Raw genomic sequence first — 23830 nt, 5'->3', positions numbered from 1 at the left:
AAACAATTTCCTTACAACCTTAAACTTGCCATCAGTTTATGTCAAAACATTAAGAAAAAGATGTGAGGAAGTTGGAGATGAGATTCAAAAGCTGGCAGAAAATTCGGTACAAGAAGCATAAAGAGAAGAGTTTGTACGATCTGCTAGAAGTATGAATAATTAATTACGAACCGAATTTTCACTACTAGTATCTGGCGGTCAGCCCGATTTGATCACTGGAGGACAGATAGCTCAGTTGGTAAAGCACCTGACTGGAGATGTGAGGGGACTACAGGTTTCCACCTTGTTTGCATCTGGCGGTCCATTACTTTGTCTCTGTCCATCCATTTTGAAATTTATTTCGAACCAGATAAAACTTGTGAATGTTGCTAATGCACACTAACTGTCAGAATGCTTTTCAAATGTAAATTTAATTTACCATATCTTTAGTTGAAGAACATTTATAACTGAAAATAAAGAAATGGGATAGTATTATATGTAATGATCAACAGGTGAAACTGATGATCCCTAGCAAAGATTAATGGAAAATTCTGTTTGCTGGGCAATTCTAAAAGAGGATCATAAATATTTTGTGGAGAAGTTGATACCTTCCAAAATGTTTATTGTTAATCTAAAAAACTTGTTTGTAAATAAATCTGAAATATGGTTTTTTATGCATTACAAAGTCATAAAATTCTTGATCAATTTTCAGACCATGAGAGACTTCAAAAGATTGGATCCACAAGTACAGGACATAGAGAGATAATTGAATTATCAACTGAAGATGCTGGACTAATTATACATGAAGGTAAATTTAAAAATGGAATGCTTAATACACGTTTCTCAGAAAATCTCAACAGATTTTTAAACAGATAAATCTGAAACATGTTTGCATCTGGCGGTACATTACTTTGTCTGTCTCTGTCCATTCTCAAATTTATTTCGTACCAGTTTAAATTTAATTTACCATATTTCTTGTTGAAGCACATTATAACTGAAAATAAAGAAATTGGATAGTATTAAATGTAATGATCAACAGGTGAAAATGACGATCCCTAGTAAAGAGTAACGGAAAATTCTGTTTGCTGGGAAATAGTAAAAAAGGATCATGAATATTCTGTGGAGAATGTGAAACCTTCTATAATGTTGACCGTTAATCTAAAAAACCTTTTTGTAAATAAATCTGAAATATGGTTTTCTATGCATTACAAAGTCATAAATTCTTGATCAAATTATCAGACCATGAGAGACTTCAGAAGATTGGATCAACAAGTACTGGAGAGATAATTTCATTATCAACAGAAGATGCTGAACTAAATGTACATGAAAGTAAATCAAAAAATGAAATGCCTAATTCACTTTTCCTAAAAAAAATCTTTCTTAAAAGATAAATCTGAATTTTTTATGCTTTACAAAGTCATAAATGTCATAATCAAATTTTCAGACCATGAGAGACTTCAAAAGATTGGATCCTACATGTATACTAAACTAAGTAAAGGTGACATTGGATCCCTCCTAGAAGACACGAAAACCCTGGGATCTGTGTTGAGTTTGTATAAAAAGCCATGGTTTTATTTGTATGGGAAACACAATCATCGTCGCAAACCACGACCAAAATGCCCATACTCTCCCATTCTAAAGGAAAAAGCTGTATGCGGACTCCAGACCGTGTTTTGAGACGAAGGGGAAATCAATCTGAAACATGGGAAAGGAGTTTATGTGGGTTTATTTTGTTTATTGGGGGGGGGGGGGTGTTAATGATTTGTTTTGTTTGTTTTTTTCTTTATGCATGATAAGATATTTCTGGGGTGTATATTTTTTCGACTGGAAGAAAAATTCTGGATCCTCGCCTGTTCATTTGTTGGCGTTTATTGATTGATTGTATATTGTTTAACGTCCCTCTTGAGAATTTTTCACTCATATGGAGACGTCACCGTATGCCGGTGAAGGGCTTCAAAGAACCAAGTACGTTAGTTATAGTCCCTAGGCCCTGTAAAATACACAAGAGGCCCATGGGCCTTATAGGTCACCTGAGCATTATGCAACAACTTTCCAGTGATTTAATTTGATTAATGTATTAAGCAAGATGCTATGGCATTCACAATTTTAAAAGAGGCACCATTTGATCATCATAACAATACACTTAGCAGTTGCTTAGTTTGTTTACTTATTACCCATAGGCAGGGTGGGGGAACAAAAAATGCATTTCAAGTAATCAGTAATATTCAGCAATAATCAGTAATGCCCCTATCTCACATGAACCCCTGACCCTTAGGCCTAGATCCACACATTGCACAATTTTTGAAAAGGCACCCCTTGCTTTTCAAAAATATTTGATTAATACCAAGGAGCAGATCTCAAACAATTCATCCAGTTTCAGTATATAAGTACACCCCCCCCCCTATGGTACCCCTGACCCTGGGGCCTTGAAATTCACAATTCTGGAAGATTAGGGTCCTTGCTCATCATAACTACATAGGTAGTTCATCTGCTTAATACCCAAGAGCAGAGAAGAAAATTTTCAAAGATTTAATGTATTTTCACTATATAATCAATAGAGCCCCACCCTATCACTAGAACCCCTGACCCTAGGGCCATAAAATCAAAATTTTGGAAGAGGTATTCTTGCTCATCATAACTATGTACTTAGTTTATTTTTTTCCTAGGAACAGAAAAGAAATTTGTTCAAAGAATTCATGTATTTCCATTATATAATCAATAGAGCCCCACCCTAACACTAGAACCCCTGACCCTGGGGCCATAAATTTCACATTTTTGGTAGAGGCACTCTTGCACATCATAACTATGTACTTAGTAAGTTTATTTAACACTCAGGAGCAGAAAAGAAGATTTTCAAAGAATTCATGAATTTTCACTATATAATCTATAGAGCCCCGCCCTTACACTAGAACCCCTGACCCTGGGGCCATAAAATACACAATTTTGGTAGAGGCACTCTTGCTTATCATAACCATGCACTTAGTTAGTTTATTTAATACTCAGGAGCAGAGAAGAAGATTTTCAAAGAAATAATGCATTTTCACTATATACTTATTTAGCCCCACCCTAGCACTAGAACCCCTGACCCCGGGGCCATAAATTTCACAATTTTGGTAGAGGCACTGTTGCTCATCATAACTATGCACTTAGTTAGTTTATTTAATACTCAGGAGCAGAGAAGAAGATTTTTAAAGAATTCATGAATTTTCACTATATAATCTATAGAGCCCCGCCCTAACACAAGAACCCCTGACCCTGGGGCCATAAAATTCACAATTTTGGAAGAGGCACTCTTGCTCATCATAACTATGTGCTTAGTTAGTTTGTTTAATACCCAGGAGCAGAGAAGAAGATTTTCAAAGAAATAATGCATTTTCACTATATACTTATTTAGCCCCACCCAAGCACTAGAACCCCTGACCCCGGGGCCATAAATTTCACAATTTTGGTAGAGGCACTCTTGCTCATCATAACTATGCACTTAGTTAGTTTATTTAACACTCAGGAGCAGAAAAGAAGATTTTCAAAGAATTCATGAATTTTCACTATATAATCTATTTGAGCCCCACCCTAACACTAGAACCCCTGACCCTGGGGCCATAAAATTCACAATTTTGGTAGAGGCACTCTTGCTCATCATAACTATGCACTTAGTTAGTTTATTTAATACCCAGGAGCAGAGAAGAAGATTTTCAAAGAAATAATGCATTTTCACTATATACTTATTTAGCCCCACCCTAGCACTAGAACACCTGACCCTGGGGCCATAAATTTCACAATTTTGGTAGAGGACTCAATGCTGGTTACAATCATGCAAACAGTTTAACTGCTTGATGTCCAGGAGTAAAGAAGAAGATTTTTAAAGATTGCATTAATTTTAGTGGTTTTTGCCCCACCACCCAGGCCCCAGGGGGGCAGGGACCATGAAGTTCACAATTTTTGTTCCCTTTCACCCATAGATGCTTTGTGCCAAATTTGGTTGAAATTGGTTCAGTGGTTGCAGAGAAGAAGCTGAAAATGTTCAAATGTTAACGGACGACGCACGACGCACAACGCACGACGACGGACGAAAACAGATAGCAATAGGTCACCTGAGTTTACTCAGGTGACCTAATAAAAAATAAAGCTTGCCTCTTCAAAGTATTAATGTATATTTATAAAGTGTAAGACCCGAAGTCTTTGTATATGTAAACATTTCGGCAGATCCAAGCCTCTTATGCTGCTATGTAATATCCGAACCTTTGACGTATGCCGGAAAACTAGCGTTTTTCTCCACTTTTCACATGGTTTTTGGGAAAATTCGATGAGGCCACAAGCATCGGCCACGAAAATATTTTAGCTAGAAATTCATGAACATGAAAGAAGTTGATTTAAACAGGTTTCATTCTGGCCGTGGGCTGTGGCCACAGTGAATTTTTGAAATTTCTAATGTTCAGTCGTCTGTTTTACCATGTTTCTGTGACGTATTTTTCATCACCGGTGACGCACAGTCCCCAGTCTGCACATGCTGCAGTACCTGCAGTGTAAATCTACATTCGATCGGCGCTGTGTAGAAGAGAGTATTTAGAGAAAAATGTAGCATCTAAGGGTACGTAAACTTTGTAGAGAAGTTAAATGATACATATATAATAATATCTTCTACATTCTTAAACTTATGATAAACCCTGTACATTACGAGCATGATCCATTGGTTTGTTTTCACTGAAGGCGGCTGTCGTTTGCATACAAAACATGGACAAAGATCGCTTATAAACACCAAATCTGAGAAAGTGTATAAAGAAAAGGAAATGATTGAAATGTACAAATCAATTTAGATTATATTATGTCTTTTTAGAGGTTAAATTTAGCTCCTTCACCAATCGTTTAAAAATAGAGCGTTTCATTATTTACATTGACAACGTACAGTTACTTGCAAAAGTATATTACGCGTTGTTCATTGTTCGTTTAAATAATCTATAGGCATTTTTTTTTTAAAAGACCTACAATTCAATGGATTTTTACACTTATATTTTACATATCATGTTGAAGATTATTTGCTACTTTTCTTTGCCAAAAAATAGTTTTAGATGCTTTAGGAGTTAGAATTACTTGTTTTAAAATAAATAACATTGAACATTGCAATTAGTTTTCAAAGTATTCCTTTTATGATTGATTCATTTTTTATGATGAGGATGGATATTTTGATTGAAAAGTAGCCAACGTTTTTTTTTTTTCTCTTGCTTTCTATCTTTCAAAGTAAAGAAGAAATGCGTGTAATAACTATACATATATAACATAAAGTTCCTCATAGATGATTTTATAATTAGAACATATTTTCTATAATATTTAAGTGAAATATTTTGTTCTACATGTACCTGTCTTGAGATTGCAGGTAGAAAAAAATAATGAATTTTAAAAACAGAGATGGCTGTGTTTTGGTTTGTATTTGAGTCCCCTTTTGACACCCAACCCCCTGAGATCTGTACGTGCCGGGCCTTTTTTCCTTTAGCAGGGGTACAGAGTTACATGATTTTTTTTTTTAATTAATGAACTTTTTGTTCTATGAAGAAAAAAATTAATACTAGTGATCTGTTCCTTAGAGTACTTCCCTCGGATCAAATGCATGGTTGATGACTTGAAAATTATTTAAAGTAAACATGGTCAATAATTATGCACATGTAATTTATTTTAGGAAAAAATGCCAGGTTGTGGACCAAAATTTTATCCTTGCATACTTTGCCAAAAAAAAGGACAAAGCCTAGTGAAAGACGGCCTGTGAATAAAAGCACAAGAAAGATTCTAAGAAAATACTTTATGACTGAGTGCAAAGATGGTGTATTATGCAGAAAATGTAGAAACAAATGCGATACATTAAAAGGTAGGACTGTGCAATATTACAGGTACATGTATATCAGTATATTGCGGTATTATTACCCAACAAAATAATTCATGTATATCACGATATGAAAGCCAGATACCGGTATCTCAGGATATTTATAAAAATATATATATTTTTAAAAAAACATCCTTCATTGTAGAAACTGCTGGAATAATACTTGTAACTTCCCCAGGCCTTTCAAATCTTAAGTTAAATGAATACCTCGTCAGCTTTCGAAGAGAGATAGAGAGAAAAGAGAGAGAGAAAGCTTATCATTTACTGTAGCAATTTTAAAGATCTTATTTAAAAAATAATGATTAATAAAGACCTTTTAATAAAATCATTAATAAAAAAATATATTAAACATTTCTACAGGGTGTATACCATGTTTACCCTGGTTCTCAAAATCTCGCATGGAATCTACACGGTCCATGTCAGGATGACAATGTTTAGCAGTTAAGTTCAAGATACACATTACAAGTAAATTGCCATCCATGTTTTCACTTGATAAAGTGATTGTTTTATTTATATTTTAAGTAAGTTTCATGCCATTATGATTTTAAACAACTTCATGATATATCAGGAGCATGTGTATTAACAGTAGAAATATGCCAGTGCTGATTGTATGTCATTATGTGAAATTAGGTTGGGTTAGACTACAACACCAAACGCCCGAAAATAGGTCACAATTTCTTTCTGGCTTTAATTTTATTCTGTGACCACATGAAATTTTCATATAGTATGTATCGTTTTAATCATTAAATTATTGCTATTTTGATTACACCCCCCCCCCCAAAAAAACAAAAACAAAACAAAACATAAAAATGTAACAAGATTATATAATTTGTATTAAATTTTTTCAGTTTCAAAATGCTTCAAGAAAGTTCATTTTGATTTATTATTTTATCTGGTATTTTGATTAAATGTAAAGTGTTATTATGTGTGCAATTAATATTTCCCCCCCACCCCCCACCCCCTTTAAAACTAATAGATATATTCAAATAGCCTTTGAGCTTGACAGCATTTAAAAATTTCTGCACAATTTTATTGATGATAATATAATACTATATGCCAAATTTGGTTGAAATTGATTCAGTGGTTTCAGAGAAGAAGCTGAAAATGTTCTAATGTTAACGCACGACAACGGACGAAAAGTGATAGCAATAGGTCACCTGAGTTTAATCAGGTGACCTAAAAATCAATTCTTTTAAATTCTTTCAATATATCTTCATTTTTAGCTCTACTGGTCAGAGACCAGAAGAGCTTATGCGATAGCAAGGTGTCCGTCGTCCGTCTGTCTCTCTGTCTGTCCGTCTGTAAACAATTTTTCAAAACGCTACTCCTCCTACAGTTTTGGTCTGATTTTAATATTACTTGGCACAAAAGTAGACTACACTAAGATACATAATTCTGTGTATCGGTTTTTGATTTCGATGAACGATGTTGCCGTGGTTACTAAAAATAGAAATTTTTGTGAAATTCTTTCAAAATGCTACTCCTCCTACAGTTTTAGTCTGATTTCAATATAACTTGGCACACAAGTAGACTACAGTAAGATACATAATTCAGTGTATTGGTTTTTGATTTCGATGAACGGTGTTGTCGTGGTTATTAAAAATAGAAATTTCTATGAAATTCTTTCATAATGCTACTCCTCCTACAGTTTTGGTCTGATTTCAATATAACTTGGCAAACAAGTAGACTACACTAAGGTACATAATTCTGTGTATCAGTTTTTCACATCAATGAATGGTGTTGCCATGGTTACTAAAAATAGAAATTTCTGTTAAATACTCTCAAAATGCTACTCCAAATACAGTTTTAGTCTGATTATAATATAATGTGGCATGCAAGTAGACTACACTAAGAACATAAAGAGACTTAATCAAGGATCATTATTATATTTATTGCTGTTGAAAAGTTTCAATTTCCAACTGCTTCAGTACTTTTCTCTTCCTTTGCTATAAGTACAAACCAGTAGAGCTTCAGTCTCGACAGAGACTTTTGGTTGTTTTTAAAATAGAATTTGATATCATCAACATCCCCAGTGGACCAGCCCATGCATTAAAAAAATTAATTTGATTTTAAAATATACAAACATATATAACAAGCATTTGTAAATCAGTAGAGAAAATGCTCTATAAGCTGAACTGAAATTTAATTTTTATATGTACAATGTAGGATTTTAGAGAAGCAGAGGACAGGCAGAAGGAGCGAGAGGGTAAGCAGTTGAGCTTTTCCTTGTTCAGCCACTCGTCTTACGCGAAGAGTGAGGAGGAAGAAGGCCAGGATCCAGAGAGAGAAGAGCCGGAGCAGGACGACGTTGACATTGGGGTCAAGCACACAAGAGATATGGGTATGATAGCTGCCCATGAGAATTGAGATTTAATCAAAATGCATTTTTATGCATCTCTGTCCAAAACAATGATATAACACAATGTCATCCATAACTTATCATTTCTACATAATACATTTGTGCTCTATTCAATGAAGAAAATGATCATTTCTTAGAATTGATAAATAAACTTTATATGAGCCAAGACACTACTTGTATGTAGAAGACAAAGTAATATTAAATTCATGTGTATTTCTTATTGATACTGATAAGGATTCAATGTATATACGACCTGCCTCTATATTTTCTCTTGATACATGTACCATTCAATGTAGGTGTACAGTGTGATCCAGACCCACTGTTACAAGAGAACATGGCCTTGAAAGCTGAGCTGAGGAGGTTACAGGGTCACAAGTTGTCGGTTGACAAGATAAAGGATGATAACACCAAGACGAAATTCTACACTGGAATGCCTAGCTTTGCAGTTTTCATGTGGCTATTCAAGTAATTGATTAATCTAAAAAAAATTAAGCAAAAATTATCAAATTTAAATAATATAAATTAATTTGTTTACACTTTAACAATGTGTTTGTATAAATTTGTAGTTAATTTAACACTTAGTCTAGCTGCATTTTTCAAAGAATATTTGAGTTATTTAGAAAATGTTTTATTATTATATTTGTGTTTTAGACTTGAAAAAGCACACTTGTATTCATTGGAAATATAATGTTACTAAACTCTAAAATGACATAATTAAAAAATAAACTGTACATACAAATAAAATAACATATAAAATCTATATATGCAGCTACCTAGTGCCCAAGTGCAAAGAGATGGTTTACTGGAGAGGTTCTGCTGTTACCCCTGGAGAGAGGACACGACCTAGACGTGTGATGTCATTGGAGCCAATAGACCAGTTTCTTGCCACGATGATGCGACTTAAAATTGGATTATATGTTGAAGATATTGCTGAACGCTTTGTAATGTGTTTGAGCTAAAAGCCTTGTCAGGATTTTTTTTTCAAAATTTAAAAAAGTGTTATACATTACATGTAAACTAATAAGAATAATATGAAAATATATTATTCAAATAAAAAAAGGCATGAAATTTACATTAAAAGATCTGCCAGCTCTTCAGAAATATTGTACCATATAATGGTGGAATTTTTAGTGAAACACATGTAGCAATTTTCCCTTAGAAATCAGTATTTAATTTCAGCACAATATATTTCAATCAATTTAATAGTGAACAGAAAAAGAATGGTAACTTCTAATGGGGAATAATTTGTTAGTGATATTCAATATTTGCTATCTCAACACTCTTGCTAAAAATACAAAAATTGTATCCTTGTAATTATTTTGGGCATACAATTTTTATTTATACATGTGTATTTATTTTTTAGGAGTGTCGGTTGGGACCTACTCGCAGTATTTCACTACCTGGGTGTGCCTGCTGTTCCAGGAACTGAGACCGTTGAACCCTTTTCCATCTCGGGACATCATTCAAAGGAACATGCCGTCTTGTTTTCATTCTTTTCCAAATTTAAGAGTTATTTTAGATTGTACAGAAATATTTGTTCAGAAATCTAGCAGTCTTGTTAATCAGAATTTGTCTTTTTCACATTATAAGCATCACACAACTGTTAAATTTCTAATTGGCATTACTCCATCTGGTGTTATTTCTCTTGTTTCAGAAGGATTTGGTGGTAGAGTCTCTGATCGACAGATGATCGAGAAGTCCCTACTCCTGGGCATGCTTGATTGATTGATTGATTTCATATTGTTTAACGCCAAGTCGGCAATATTTCAGCCATATTTTGGCGGGCAAGTATTAACCGGTTTTTGAAAGCTTTTGGTTTCTCTGGCGGCCCCCAATGAGCCTTCTCTTTATCGAACTCCAGAGAAACGGTCTTTTGCGTGCCAAGGGGGTTGTTATCCTCGACACGGGGCACCATTTAACGTCCCATCCGACGGACTTGAAATTTAAAAATATGTAAACTGTTAAAAATAAAATCATCTAAATACATCCTATAAAATTAATCTAGTCATTTCTATATTTTATTGTAAAAATCAGTTTCATGTAAATATTCCACAATTGCATGAACATTGACATTTTTAAAAAGGTCATACATCGTTTTTGCGTTACCAAAAAGTTTACTTCGAATTGGCGAAAAGTCAGAACATTCTGATAAAATATGATTAACAGTTATCGGACAGTCACAGGATATACACTCCGGCTGAGACTCCCGATTCAGCAAGTAGTCATGTGTAATTTTAGAGTGACCGATACGTAATTCTTGATATAATTACTTCGTCTTGACGTTTCAGACCGAAGTCACATGATTTGTTAACTTTGTTTTCAATAGCATAAAGCTTACTTTCATCACAAAAATTCCAATAAATTTGCCAAATAGAATCGACATAAATTTTAACTAGGTAAGTCAAATCTGTGTAGGGAATTTTGAATAAAGTAATTTCATGTTGAAGTGCTGTTTTTGCTGCATTGTCAGCCTTAGTATTTCCAGAGATGCCGATGTGGCTCGGAATCCAACAAAAATTAACTGTTTTACCCTGTTGAGCGAAATAATTATACTGTATCAATATATCTAAAATATAAGGGTGATCAAAATTCCTGTTTCTAATGGATTGTAAGCAGGAAAGAGAGTCCGAAAATATAGTAAATATGTTTCACTGGAAGATTTTATATATTCAAATGCAAGTTGTATGGCTTTCGCTTCCGCAGTAAATATTGTTGCTTCATTTGGAAGACGTGTTGAAAAAATATTATTATCAATTACTGCAGCTGACGCAACTGTATCCCTGTCTTTCGAACCATCTGTATAGATCTCGACTGTAGGGCCATTAGAATGTTTTATTTCGGCTAATTTCTGTTTAAAAATAAGAGAATTTGTTTCTGATTTCTTAAATTCAGTTAAAGATATATCAACACTTGGTTTTATTAATTTCCAGGGCGGTATTTCAGAAAAATTTGAGGGTTTTATAATATCCAAAGGAAGGTCAGAGTCTCTAATATGCTTTTTACATCGTAGGCCAAGTGGTTTTATACACGTTTTTCTTTTAGGATACAAGTCCTCATTCTGCGGATAAAAAACACAGTTATAAGCAAGATTATTAACATTTGCTTTTAATTTCAGAATATATTGTAGGGAAAGTTTAATTCTACGTAAGTCGAGGGGTGGTTCATTTGCCTCGACATATAAACTGTCTTTAAGAGAAGTTCGAAAAGCTCCCAAGCACAGTCTAAGGCCTTGGTGGTGAATTGCATCAAGAGCTTTAACGTAAGAAGTTCTTGCCGAGCCATACACAATACAACCATAATCTAACTTGGATCTTACTAAAGAACGATATAGTTTTAAAAGAGTATTTTTATCTGCCCCCCATTTTGTTTTTGCAATTACTTTAATAATATCTAAAGCCTTCGTGCATTTTTCTTTAAGCATTTTTATATGTGATACAAAAGAAAGTTTACTATCAAAAATTATACCTAAAAACTTTATTTCTTTTACAACCTTAATTGGATTTCCATCGAGCAGCAGACGTGGTTCGTCATGCGCTTTCCGTTTGGAACAAAAATGAACACATGCGGTTTTGTTTTTTGGAAATTTAAATCCATTTACATCAGCCCAATTTTGAATTTTATTTAGACAACTCTGCAATTTTCGTTCAATATAGTTCATATTTTTGGATTTAAAACAAAGTACAAAATCATCAACATATAAACTTCCATGCATATCATTTTCAAGAACTTCTGTTAAGTTGTTGATTTTTATACTGAATAGAGTTACTTTCAAGAAATTCTTGATAAAATTAGGTAAATGTCCTTTAAGACCCATAGTATAGAGGTCATCTAAAATGCCATGTCTCCATGTAGTATCATATGCTTTTTCTAAATCAAAAAAGACAGATATAACATGCTCTTTTTTAATAAAAGCATCTCGAATATAGGTTTCCAGTCTCACCAACTGCTCAATAGTACTGCGGTTTTTCCTAACACCACACTGAATATTAGTTAAAATGTTATTAGTTTCAAGAAACCATATAAGACGTTCATTTATCATCCTTTCCATGGTTTTACACAAACAACTTGTTAACGCAATAGGACGGTAATTATTTGGATCTGTGTGATCCTTACCAGGCTTTGGGATGGGAATTACTGTAGCTTGGGTCCAGGAAGGTGGAAAATGACCCTGCTCCCAAATCGTATTGAACATATGGAGAAATGGCGTTCATTCTGCCCATTTACATATTCGCCATATTGGAGCTATAATGGCGGCGGATTCTATAAAGGATTACATAGAGAACTTACAAAAAATTGCTAATTTTTATATTCTAACTATTTCGGATAAAGTTCTTCCGCCGATCTTTTGTTTTTCCTTTATATCCTCTACCGGAAATAACAATGATGTTGATGCCAAAGTGAAAGTTGTGACCGCCTTTTTGATTTGAAAATTCGAAGCGAGAGTACACTGTTTTAATGAAGAAAAGAGAACTGAATTTGTGTTTTTATCATTTTTGGTGATAAAATGTAAGTGTTTATTGCATGATGACATAGTTCTTCCGCCGATTTATAGGTGCAAACAAAGGTCTATTTTCGGAAAATATTGCTGTTATAAAATTGTATGAAGAGTTACGACCGCTTTTTAAATTTTAAAACAGCAATTTTTGCATTTGCCTGACCTACTAATTATTGAAACATACGGTATCATTAATTGCCAACTGACGATAACGCTAAATTCTACCCATTTAGATGCGTCGAGTGCTCAAAGAAATTCAAACAAAAAAGTCCTGCATGTTTTTGTATTAAAAAATTAAAGAAATGATATAATTTGAGTTTTTCCAGGATCTTATGAATATTAATGAGAATTAAATCACGTGGGATCAACCTCATGAATAAACTGCACGTCATTTCTCCATATGAAATTTGCAGAAGACATTCTTTACTTTTTAAAGGAAGGTGTTTAATTATTTGATAATGGATTTCATCCGGTCCTACTGCTGTGTCGTGGGATTTATCTAAAGATTTCTGAAGTTCATTTAAAGTAAATGGGTGATTGTAACATTCATTGTTTTGAGATGTAAAATCTAATATTTTCTTTTCTTGTGATTTTTTATGTTTACTAAACTTTGGGGTGATATTTTTGTTGGAGGAATTTTTAGAAATTGTATTACCTATTTCATTTGATATCTCATTTTTATTCGTAATAATTTTATTTCGAACATTAAGATGTTGATATTTTTCAGGACCTTTACCTTTTATTTTTCTAATTGCATTCCAGACCTTATTAATAGGAGTATGAGAATTAAGGCTGGAAATGAATCTTTTCCAAGATTTTCGCTTATTAAAGTTAATAGTTCTGCGAGCTTTTGCTCTAAATATACGAAAATTGCTCAAATTTGCTGATGTTGGTATTCGATTGAATTGTCTCTCTGCTTTTTTGCGAGCTTTAATAGCATCATTGCATTCTTCCGTAAACCATGGTTTTTTACTTTTAGAGGTCTTTGTCGAGGTTTTAGGTATACTTTTATTTGCATAAGTTAATAGGATTTCAATAAATTTTTTGATAGGATCAGGATTGTTCTCGAATTTTTCGGACGAAATATTTTGTAAGCATAAGTTTTCAAAATGTATCCAATCAGCCTTGTTTAGCTTCCAGTTTGGAATAGAAATATTTTCAAAGGATACATCTAGTTTAATGATAATTAGGAATTGATCACTTCCACATAAATCGTCATGTACTGACCAACTAAAATCCAAGAGTAAAGAAGGGTCTACTAAAGTAATATCTATTGAAGAATATGAACCATTACCCGGATGCAGATAGGTGCTAGAGCCGTTATTTAGTATACAAAGATTATGGTGTGATATTGCATCCTCAATTATCTTTCCTTTTTCTGTTATTTTATCGCTGCCCCATAATGGATTATGAGCATTAAAGTCACCCACAATCATAAATGGAGCTGGAAGTTGTTGTATTAACTTTGTAAGTTCTAAAGCTTGTAAATGATAGTTTGGAGGAACATATACAGAACAAAGAGTTATTGTTTTTTCAAGTGAAAGGCGTACAGCTACTGCCTGAAGATTTGTTTTTAAATCTAGTTGGCTATGAATATATTTATTGTTAATTGCTAAAGAAGAACCACCAGACGCTCTTTCAGTTTGAGCATAGTAGTTATACATACTGTAATTTTTAATATTAATTTTATCTGTTTCTTTTAAATGTGTTTCTTGTAAACATATAGCTACTGGGTTATGGTCCTGAATAAGTAATGATAATTCATTAAAGTTGACTTTAAAACCTCGACAATTCCATTGTATAATACTAGGATGACTCATTTTTTATGAGTAATGGGGGATATCCTCCCTTTACTTTTGGGGGGTGACACACTTCGGACTCGCGAGGAGGATTGGCATGGTGTTACATCCATCTCCTCGAAGATCCCAAATTTATTGTGGAGAGTGACAGCCGCTTTAGGTAACCGATCACTCTCCTGTTTTGAATTGTTTTTAGAGGGAGATCTGTTTTTAGGTCACCTGAGTAAACTCAGGTGACCTATTGCTATCACTTTTCGTCCGTCGTCGTTCGTCGTGCGTCGTGCGTTAACATTTGAACATTTTCAGCTTCTTCTCTGAAACCACTGAACCAATTTCAACCAAATTTAACATAAAGCATCTATGGGTGAAGGGGAACAAAAATTGTGAATTTCATGGGCCCTGCCCCCCTGGGGCCTGGGGGGTGGGGCAAAAACCACTAAAATTAGTGCAATCTTTAAAAATCTTCCTTCTTTACTCCTGGACATCAAGCAGTCAAACTGTTTGCATGACTGTAATCAGCATTAAGTCCTCTACCAAAATTGTGAAATTCATGGCCCCGGGGTCAGGGGTTCTGGTGTTAGGGTGGGGCTAAATAAGTATATAGTGAAATTTCATGAATTCTTTGAAAATCTTCTTCTCTGCTCCTGGGTATTAAATAAACTAACTAAGTGTATAATTATGATGAGCAAGAGTGCCTCTACCAAAATTGTGAATTTTATGGCCCCAGGGTCAGGGGTTCTGGTGTTAGGGTGGGGCTCTATAGATTATATAGTGAAATTTCATGAATTCTTTGAAAATCTTCTTCTCTGCTCCTGGGTATTAAATAAACTAACTAAGTGCATAGTTATGATGAGCAAGAGTGCCTCTACCAAAATTGTGAATTTTATGGCCCCTGGGTCAGGGGTTCTGGTGTAAGGGGGGGGGACTTTAGATTATATAGTGAAAATACATGAATTCTTTGAAAATCTTCTTCTCTGCTTCTGGGTATTAAATAAACTAAATAAGTGCATAGTTATGATGAGCAAGAGTGTCTCTACCAAAATTGTGAATTCTATGGCCCCAGGGTCAGGGGTTCTGGTGAAAGGGGGGGGGGCTCTATAGATTATATAGTGAAAATACATGAATTCTCTGAAAATCTTCTTCTCTGCTCCTGGGTATTAAATAAACTAAATAAGTGCATAGTTATGATGAGCAAGAGTGCCTCTACCAAAATTGTTAATTTTATGGCCCCAGGATCAGGGGTTCTGGTGTAAGGGGGAGGGGAGGCTCTGTAGATTATGTAGTGAAAATACTTGAATTCTTTGAAAATCTTCTTCTCTGCTCCTGGGTATTGAATTAACTAACTAAGTGCTTTGTTATGATGAGCAAGACTGCTTCTACCAAAATTGTGAATTCGATGGCCCCAGGGTCAGGGGTTCTGGTGTAGGGGGGGGGGGCTCTTTAGATTATATAGTGAAAATACATGAATTCTCTGAAAATCTTCTTCTCTGCTTCTGGGTATTAAATAAACTAAATAAGTGCATAGTTATGATGAGCAAGAGTTCCTCTTCCAAAATTGTGAATTTTATGGCCCCATGGTCAGGGATTCTAGTGATAGGGTGGGGCTTTATCGATTATACAATGAAAATACACTAAATCTTTAAAAGTTTTCTTCTCTGCTCCTTGGTATTAAGCAGATGAACTACCTATATAGTTATGATGAGTAAGGGTCCTAATCTTCCAGAATTGTGAATTTCAGGGTCAGGGGTACCATAAAGGAGGGGGGGGGGGGCTGTACTTATATACTGAAACTGGATGAATTGTTTGAAATCTGCTCCTTGGTATTTATCAAATATTTTTGAAAAGCAAGGGTGCTTTTTCAAAAATTGTGCAATGTGTGGATCTAGGCCTAAGAGTCAGGGGTTCATGTGTGATTGGGGCATTACTGATCATGCTGAATAATACTGATTACTTGAAATGCATTTTTTGTTCCCCTACCCTGCCTATGGGTATTAAGTAAACAAACTAAGCAACTGCTAAGTGTATTGTTATGATGATCAATGGTGCCTATTTCAAAATTGTGAATGCCATAGCATCTGGATTAAAACATTAATCAAATTCAATCACTGGAAAGTTGTTGCATAATGCTCAGGTGACCTATAAGGCCCATGGGCCTCTTGTTTCTCCCAGATGATGTTAGTTTGCTCCAGGCTGCTGGCTTTGATGTAGACACAGCTACGGTTTTTGGAGCAGCAGGAGCTGTAGGACCTGCAGAAGCAGGCATTGAAGTGTTTTTACCCTTGTCTTGAGATGACAGGGGCGTTTGACATGATGAAGTCTGCTGAGGAAAGTCTTTCTCAGAGACTTGTGTAGACATGTCCTTCAAAGAGGACGATTTAACAACAGTTGCAAAAGTTAAATTTGGCTTTGGACTACTGTATATGTTTACCAATTTTTTGGCCTCTGGATAAGGTATCCTTTTTCAGCTTTGACCTTTTGTATTTCTTTCTCTTTTTTCCACATAGGGCAGTGTTTGGAGGAAGCCATATGCCCGCCCTTGCAGTTTTTGCATTTGGGGTCGTTATGGCAACCTTTACCATCATGCCCCTCCTCACCACACCTGAAGCATGTTTCAGAACTTTTATAATTGGATTGTCCGTGTCCAAACCTCTGACATTTAAAACAACGCAGAGGATTTGGAACGAACATTTCGACTTTCATATTATAAAGCCCAACTTTAATACTTGTCGGTAATATTGGTATGCCAAAGGTCAGAAGGTAGGTATTTGTTGGTTCTATGTTGTCATTACGCTTTTTGGTAAACCTTTTCACAGAGACCACTCCCTGGGATTCCAACTCAGATTGGATTTCCTGTTCAGGAATATCATCCAGGTCGTGATCCCTGTCGAAAAGGATACCTTTGCTCTGATTCAATCCACTGTGGATTTTACCAACAACAGGAATATTGGCAAGCATTTTCAAATCTAACAAAGAAGTTGATTGTTGTTTTTTGTTTACTTCAAGAAGAAGAGCACCGGATCTCAACTTTTTAATAGATTTAGGAGTACCAATGATTCCTTGAATACCTTTTTGAATGACAAATGGCGATACCTTTGTTAAAGGCTTCGTATGTTGGTCTGATAGTTGTGCTTCAAGTGTGATGAAGCGGGGCCAGTGTTCCACGATAGAATTCAGTTGTTCATCGTTTATAGTAATATCGAAACCTGCTGGATAGCAACGTTTTTTTGAGAGAGCCATGATTGTATTAGAAAGAATTCAAAATCCTTGCTCCCCGCCCACCTCGGAGCGCCAACAAGGGCGATATTCAGTCAAACGGTCATCCCGTAAGACTGATACCAAGAGGATACAAAGAAACTATACTCAGACATGATATGCCTGATTGACCCTTAGCCACCGCTTAATATATAAATATCAACATGGAAACGTCGGCGTACTGGAAATTGCAAAACAGGAAAACGGATAGTGAAAAAAGCAACACATCAATACTATGGCATGTAGATATAATCAGCTCGGCATGACTAGCCGATTGATCAAGTCGGGCCAAACTTGACCTCCCGTCTAAATGAATATGGGGCCAAAGTGGAGTGTTGGTCGGACAGGTGCATTACACCCAGCACCTGCAGACCTCAGCCACCAGGATCCCCTTCTCCACCAACACGGGTCGCAACCCACGGCCAACAGAATGCCCCATTTAGTCGCCTCATACGACATGCAAGGGGGTGCCAGGGACCTATTCTTATCACCCCGGGCCCCTACGGGGGCTGGGCATGCTTGAAGAAGGGGATGGGGTTATGGCAGATAAGGGGTTAACTATTGCCGATATGCTAGAGAAAAAGGGCTGTACTTTAAATATTCCTCCTTTTCTTTCATCTTCCTCTCAGTTTTCTCCTCAAGATGTACTTAAAACTCAAGAAATAGCAAAGCTTACAATACATGTTGAAAGAGCTATAGGCCGTGTAAAGAATTTTCATATATTTGATGGTGTACTTTCTCTTTCTTTAGCCCCATTAGTTTCCCAGATGTTTTCCGTCTGCTGCTGGATCACCAATCTTGATGTGCCTTTGGTTGACAGTTAAAAGTGAGTACTACTTTACACAATCAAAACGTAAAGAAAGTACCTTATTTGATGACATTAAAAAGCAAATCAGAAGTAAAGTTGTTCCCAGAATTAACACAAATGTTCAGTGAAGAATTTATTGTATTGTTGCAGCGTGGTTTGGCTCACAGATTTTTTATTTTTCCTTAGCTTAAAATATTCTTACAATTTTTCCTTAGCTTAATATATTCTTACCACTGAGTTTGAAATATGTCAAAGTTTTACTGAATTTAATTATGTACGTTGAAAAATTTAGCTTTCACTTCACTAAAAATTGATATCAGGTTCTAAAAATTTAATTTTTAGCATAAGAAGGTAAAATATGTTAAGGATCTTCAGTTGTGCTGACTTCCACCTCACTTTCCATGTCCGGGGCTTCATCTGGGATGTTCCATAACTGAGCCATGCCTAAGATATAAACATTCTTGAATAATTAATTTTTTGTAAATGCATTATACACTTTATTTTTTAAAGTATTTGTCATGTGTTTTGCTTTTAAATAAAGCATTTGTGATTTAATCTTTGTATGTTTTCCCCCAATGTTAAGCATTTACTAAATTAGCTATGCTAAAAGAAAACAACAAGAAAAAGGTTACCAGTTTTGGGAAACACATCCCTTAACAGCTTCAATTGATGCATGGATCTGGAAAGGTCAAAAGACCTTTGATCAGGATGGCGTGGGTCAAAGTGGATTTGTTTTCTCTCCTTGAACTCAATCTCCCCTCCCTCACCTAGTTTAGGTCTACCAAAATTCCACTCTTTTTTGGCTGAGGTTTTGGTTGCATCTTTATTGGTCTGGGTATGCTCCACTGACAGGATTTTGATGTAGAGCTGTCGGCACTCAGGACCTGACTGAGGTAGAGGTGATGGAGATACATTAGTAGTCCCCCAATGTGACTTCATGATTGTGCTAGCCTAGAAATGAATCAAAGATTTACATAATTTATACAGTAAAATATGATATATAATGTACTAGTATGTTTAGACATACATTAAATAGTTTTGTCTCTGCAGATGCAAACTTATTTCTTACCCAATAGAACATTCACAGTATGCATAACATACTTTCCCCTCTCCAGCAAACAAATGTAGACTTAAAAACAGACTTTTTTTATGGATGCCAAACAAAAAGCTCTAATGTACTCCAGGGAGTTGTCAATCTGAAAATGTTCAGTTATGACTATTTTATAAATCATATGTATACATTAATAACACATACATGTGTATGTCAGCATTACCAGATACACAGTTGAACATTTCTTACAAGAGCATTTTCATGTACAATGCAAGTTGTAAATAGTTGTTCCGGTAAATATTAGTGATATCTCGATTCATTATAAATTAGCTTAAGATTTCAATTCATGTTGAACAAAGGGTCAAATTACTAGATACTTTGCAAACAACAAAAAATTTATTTATCAATATTGTATTCTTTTGAATACCTATATTGGTTGTAACTTTGTAATTACGTTCCTTTTTTCTGTGCATGGTCATATCAAGTATAAATATATATGAAAAAAAAAAATGAAATATTTTTACCTGGGCAGTCATAATTTGTGACAAATCACCAGCTTCAAAGTGTTTTACTGCCTTGTCTAGCCCTTTATAGTTATTAACCCGCTCCCCGTCTTTTGTAAGTCTAAGGACCATGTGCAGATAAATTTCTTTAAAAAAAAGAGTGGGTGTGCCGTCTGAAGATAGTGCCGAATAGGAGGCTAGATGAAGAGGGGGGAGGTTTTCGTGACCTTGAATCTCAGGGATGACACCTTCAGATGGAGACATTTTCAGCTTTAACGGAATTTCAGTCATAGGGGTGTTGATATTTTTCCGTTTTTGACTATTTAAAATCTCCCGGTGTGCCATCTTTGTTGTCAATGTAAACACGGAAGTCCCCGTATATGCGCAAAGAGTATATAGACAAGCTAGTTCAGAGCTGATTTTTTATTATATTTTCTAAGAATCTGTTGTTTATTTGTAGTAAAAACACAACATCAAATCAAAAAAAAATATGTTTAAGCTAAAACACAGACAGTTTCATTTAAAAACAATTTATTCTCGTCGCTTGAAATCTCTTATTTGTACGAGGAAGTAGGCGTTGCTCAAAAAATGCTTTGCCCTGCGGAAGTACTTATGCGCATGTGCGGAAATTATCGTGAAACGGTCTATAGGGTCTGTAAGTCTCGTCACGTGACTCGCGAGATTCTACGATAATTTTCACTTCCGGGTACCTGAAATGAGGAACTGTGTATTTAGTTAAGCATGTTTCTGGTTTATACAAAGCTTCTGAGGAAAAGTTAAGTAGTTATGCAAAGCAGAAGGGTTCTCCGACTTACGATAGATGAATTAAATCCAAGGGTAGTACAAACAGCTACAGAAATAGCGAAAGGCGCTGACAATGTTGATAGCCAATATATATGTATAAGATTATTTAGTTGAATGATAGTAAAAATATTTATCCATAACTTTAGTACTAAAAAACTTCACAAGGCCCCTTTTGTGCGCGATATTGGTTTCTGACTGTTATTTGAAGAATTAAGGGAAACTCAAATATATGCATCAATGATATTCCTTGATTCAAGTGGGAATTATCCAACGTGTTTTTATCAAAGAGGAAACTTGACGCTGCTTTAGACACTTTGACATTATCATCCGTAACACATTAAATGAGTTTTATAATTTTCAATTGTTTATTTATAAATGCATATACCTATTTGAAGTTTGCTGTGTTTTTTGATGACAAATGTACTTACCCAGGTAAGATAGTGCGTAATCATTCAAGATCACAGTGAGAATTCATCACAATTTACTTTTTAGTACAAAAATATAATTTTATATAGTAAAATACAGGTAGATATATTGTGAAAAATCGGAATAAAATTATAAATAATTCCCAATTCATTTTACAAAAACTTAAAACATTTTATCTTATTTACTGCAAGTCGCCATCTGACGTTACGGTAGCGGGTTTACTTTGGACTCATGGACTTGTACATGTAGTTCTCGGGACAAGCCGTTAAACCGGGTCCGTAGAACATTTATCATTTTAACGATAGATCATTCTATCTAACGGACTTGAAGAAGTCTATCCTTACGTAGCGGATTCGACTCCCATTGCGTGACATGGATATTGGCCTTTAATTCAGATTAAGATCCAGTAATTGCTAGCCAGAAAAAATTAACAAAATCATTCATGCCACCGTCTTTCAGTACTCACAGTACTTTGATCTTTATATTAATATGAATATTTAAAGAATAAAGGAAGATCAGATATTTTAAATGATTTTTTTTGAAAGGAGCTAAAATATTGTCCTTGTCCAGGTTATATAATTATATGTACTTTGTCGTGAAAAAATCCTCGGGTTCGTTCTTCATTATATAAACATGTAAGCGATTAATTTAATTTCTTGAAAGTGGTTTCACGCAATATAAACAATGATCAACATAGGATTATTTTTTGTGACACCTAACAAAAATTATTTTTTTAACTTTTGAATTTTGATATCTTTTAAATTAAAAGGACTTTGGGGATATAATTTGACAAAAGTTGAAGCAATTTATGGACAATTATTAGTCAAGAAGAAAATCTAATATATATTTTTAACAATGAGAATCGTATCAAGCGACTTTAAGGAACGTCTCGTCTGTCCTTAACATGACCAAGGCGACAGCAGTTGCTGAACTTGACAGGGTTTCCGTAGAAACAAGATAGATTATCCATGTATGTACCTCTTTTGCTGTTAAGAAAAAATAGACTAGGATAATTAGCAAATAAATAAAGGATATTTTATGAAACAAAATCCGTAAACATGTATACAGACATACACAATCTCAAAATATTGAAGTCTATTACAATATAATAACAAAATTCAAGATATTTCAACACACACATGGGAGCTGTCCTCCAAAATCTATCACCAGTTTATATACATGTATGCATTTAAGTGATTTATGCCTAAAATTACAAGAAGGCTTGTAGATCGATTGATTAAATAAAAAATTGTTGGATTTGAAAAATAAATCAAGTTAATTGTTAGAAGTCATAATCAAGAAAAAATATGAAATGAAATACTGTTAATTTGATATTTCATTCTTGTTTAAAATCAGAGGGGAAGTGTGAATGTGTGTGTGAATGTGTTTTAAAAATCTTATTATGTAACTTGACATGTCAGTTTTGGCATTAAAGATGTTCGCTCCTGACACTTTTGGGTCCACTGCGCAACTCAAATGTCGTAATTCGTTCAAATCAGAGAAATATCGTTAAATATTTTGACACGAATTTTTCAAATAATCAAAATGTAAGAAACGTTTTATATACAAAATAAAACATCATTTTTTATATTCTGATATTTAAAAACACCTTTATTTTCGACTTCTTCCAAATGTGTTTCGCGCAACTTACGACATGCGCACTATTATCGTCTGTTTACACGGAAGTCGGAATGTCATAGTCAACAGACTATCACGCCGCTATGGGAAAAGTAAACAAGAAAAAAGCTGGTTCTGCAGCGCTAAGGAGAGAGAAAGAAGAGAAAGTTTCCTGGCGATTTCGAATCCGATCTGCTATCAGGAGGGATCATAACTATGCAAACGAAGGAGAGGGAAAGAAGAATCATGAGAATCCTCAGACTTTTTCCCCAGACATTGGTCACGTTAACGAAGATATCATTATTGTGGTGAAAGTTCCTCTGAACCGGATAACACCTGGTCTACTGGTAGCAGGATTGATGAACTTGGGGTATTGGCTGAAGCCCTGCAAGCGTGCGATAATAATTTTTACTTTAAAAGTATCTGTATTACATTAACTGTAGTCATTTGTTTACTTTCATGTACAATTGTATGTTAATTTATAATTTTTAATTATACTTATTATCCACAGACATTTATATAACATTTCAAATTATTCAACTCACCATCAAACAAATATTTTTCATCCAAATAATGCGCAAAAACATCCACCAAGGAGTCATACTCGAGAACAATTGATACATATTTCCGTTCTTGTGATAATTCTTTATTCGAAGGAAAATCTAAAAAAAATCTTAAGGAGGCTCATTACACCACTTTTTGATGACGTACTACACAAAAAATTAAACCTCCATTGTGTCGAACGAATTGCTCAGGGGCCAAGTTGTATAGACACCTGTATAATATGACCCTGACCTTTAAAACGCTTTAAAAATAGATGAAACATGCGGTGTTATAAACAGTGAAAACAAAGTAACGGATTCAT

The 23830-nt window shown here is 34.7% G+C and overlaps 3 protein-coding genes and 1 long non-coding RNA gene across 4 annotated transcripts; 2 read left to right on the top strand and 2 right to left on the bottom strand.

Moving 5' to 3' along the window:
• Positions 1 to 5382: 5382 nt before the first annotated feature.
• LOC134281466 (uncharacterized) lies at positions 5383 to 9178 on the top strand. Its single transcript, XM_062763925.1, has 4 exons — positions 5383 to 5472; positions 8018 to 8192; positions 8507 to 8675; positions 8980 to 9178. The coding sequence occupies exons 1-4, from the start codon at positions 5383 to 5385 to the stop codon at positions 9167 to 9169; spliced, it is 624 nt and encodes a 207-aa protein (XP_062619909.1). The 3' UTR covers positions 9170 to 9178.
• A 7750-nt stretch (positions 9179 to 16928) lies between these two features.
• Positions 16929 to 17741, bottom strand: LOC134281465 (uncharacterized). Its single transcript, XM_062763924.1, has one exon. It carries the CDS (start codon positions 17739 to 17741, stop codon positions 16929 to 16931), a length of 813 nt encoding a protein of 270 aa, XP_062619908.1.
• A 530-nt stretch (positions 17742 to 18271) lies between these two features.
• Positions 18272 to 19119, top strand: LOC134281461 (uncharacterized). Its single transcript, XR_009995093.1, has 2 exons — positions 18272 to 18582; positions 18931 to 19119. It is a non-coding gene; the product is annotated as an uncharacterized LOC134281461 (long non-coding RNA).
• Positions 19120 to 19167: 48 nt separating this feature from the next.
• LOC134281464 (uncharacterized) lies at positions 19168 to 20463 on the bottom strand. The gene is made up of 2 exons (XM_062763923.1): positions 20140 to 20463; positions 19168 to 19515 (listed from the first exon to the last, which is right to left on the bottom strand). Exons 1-2 carry the CDS (start codon positions 20461 to 20463, stop codon positions 19168 to 19170), a joined length of 672 nt encoding a protein of 223 aa, XP_062619907.1.
• Positions 20464 to 23830: the final 3367 nt, after the last annotated feature.

This window comes from Saccostrea cucullata, unplaced genomic scaffold, assembly GCF_032062105.1.
Source record: "Saccostrea cucullata isolate Sc308-1 unplaced genomic scaffold, CSIRO_AGI_Scuc_v1 ctg1479, whole genome shotgun sequence".
NCBI classification, from domain to species: Eukaryota; Metazoa; Mollusca; class Bivalvia; order Ostreida; family Ostreidae; genus Saccostrea; species Saccostrea cuccullata.
Note: the sequence above shows the minus strand (reverse complement) of the source record. Positions and strands in the feature narration are given on the sequence as shown.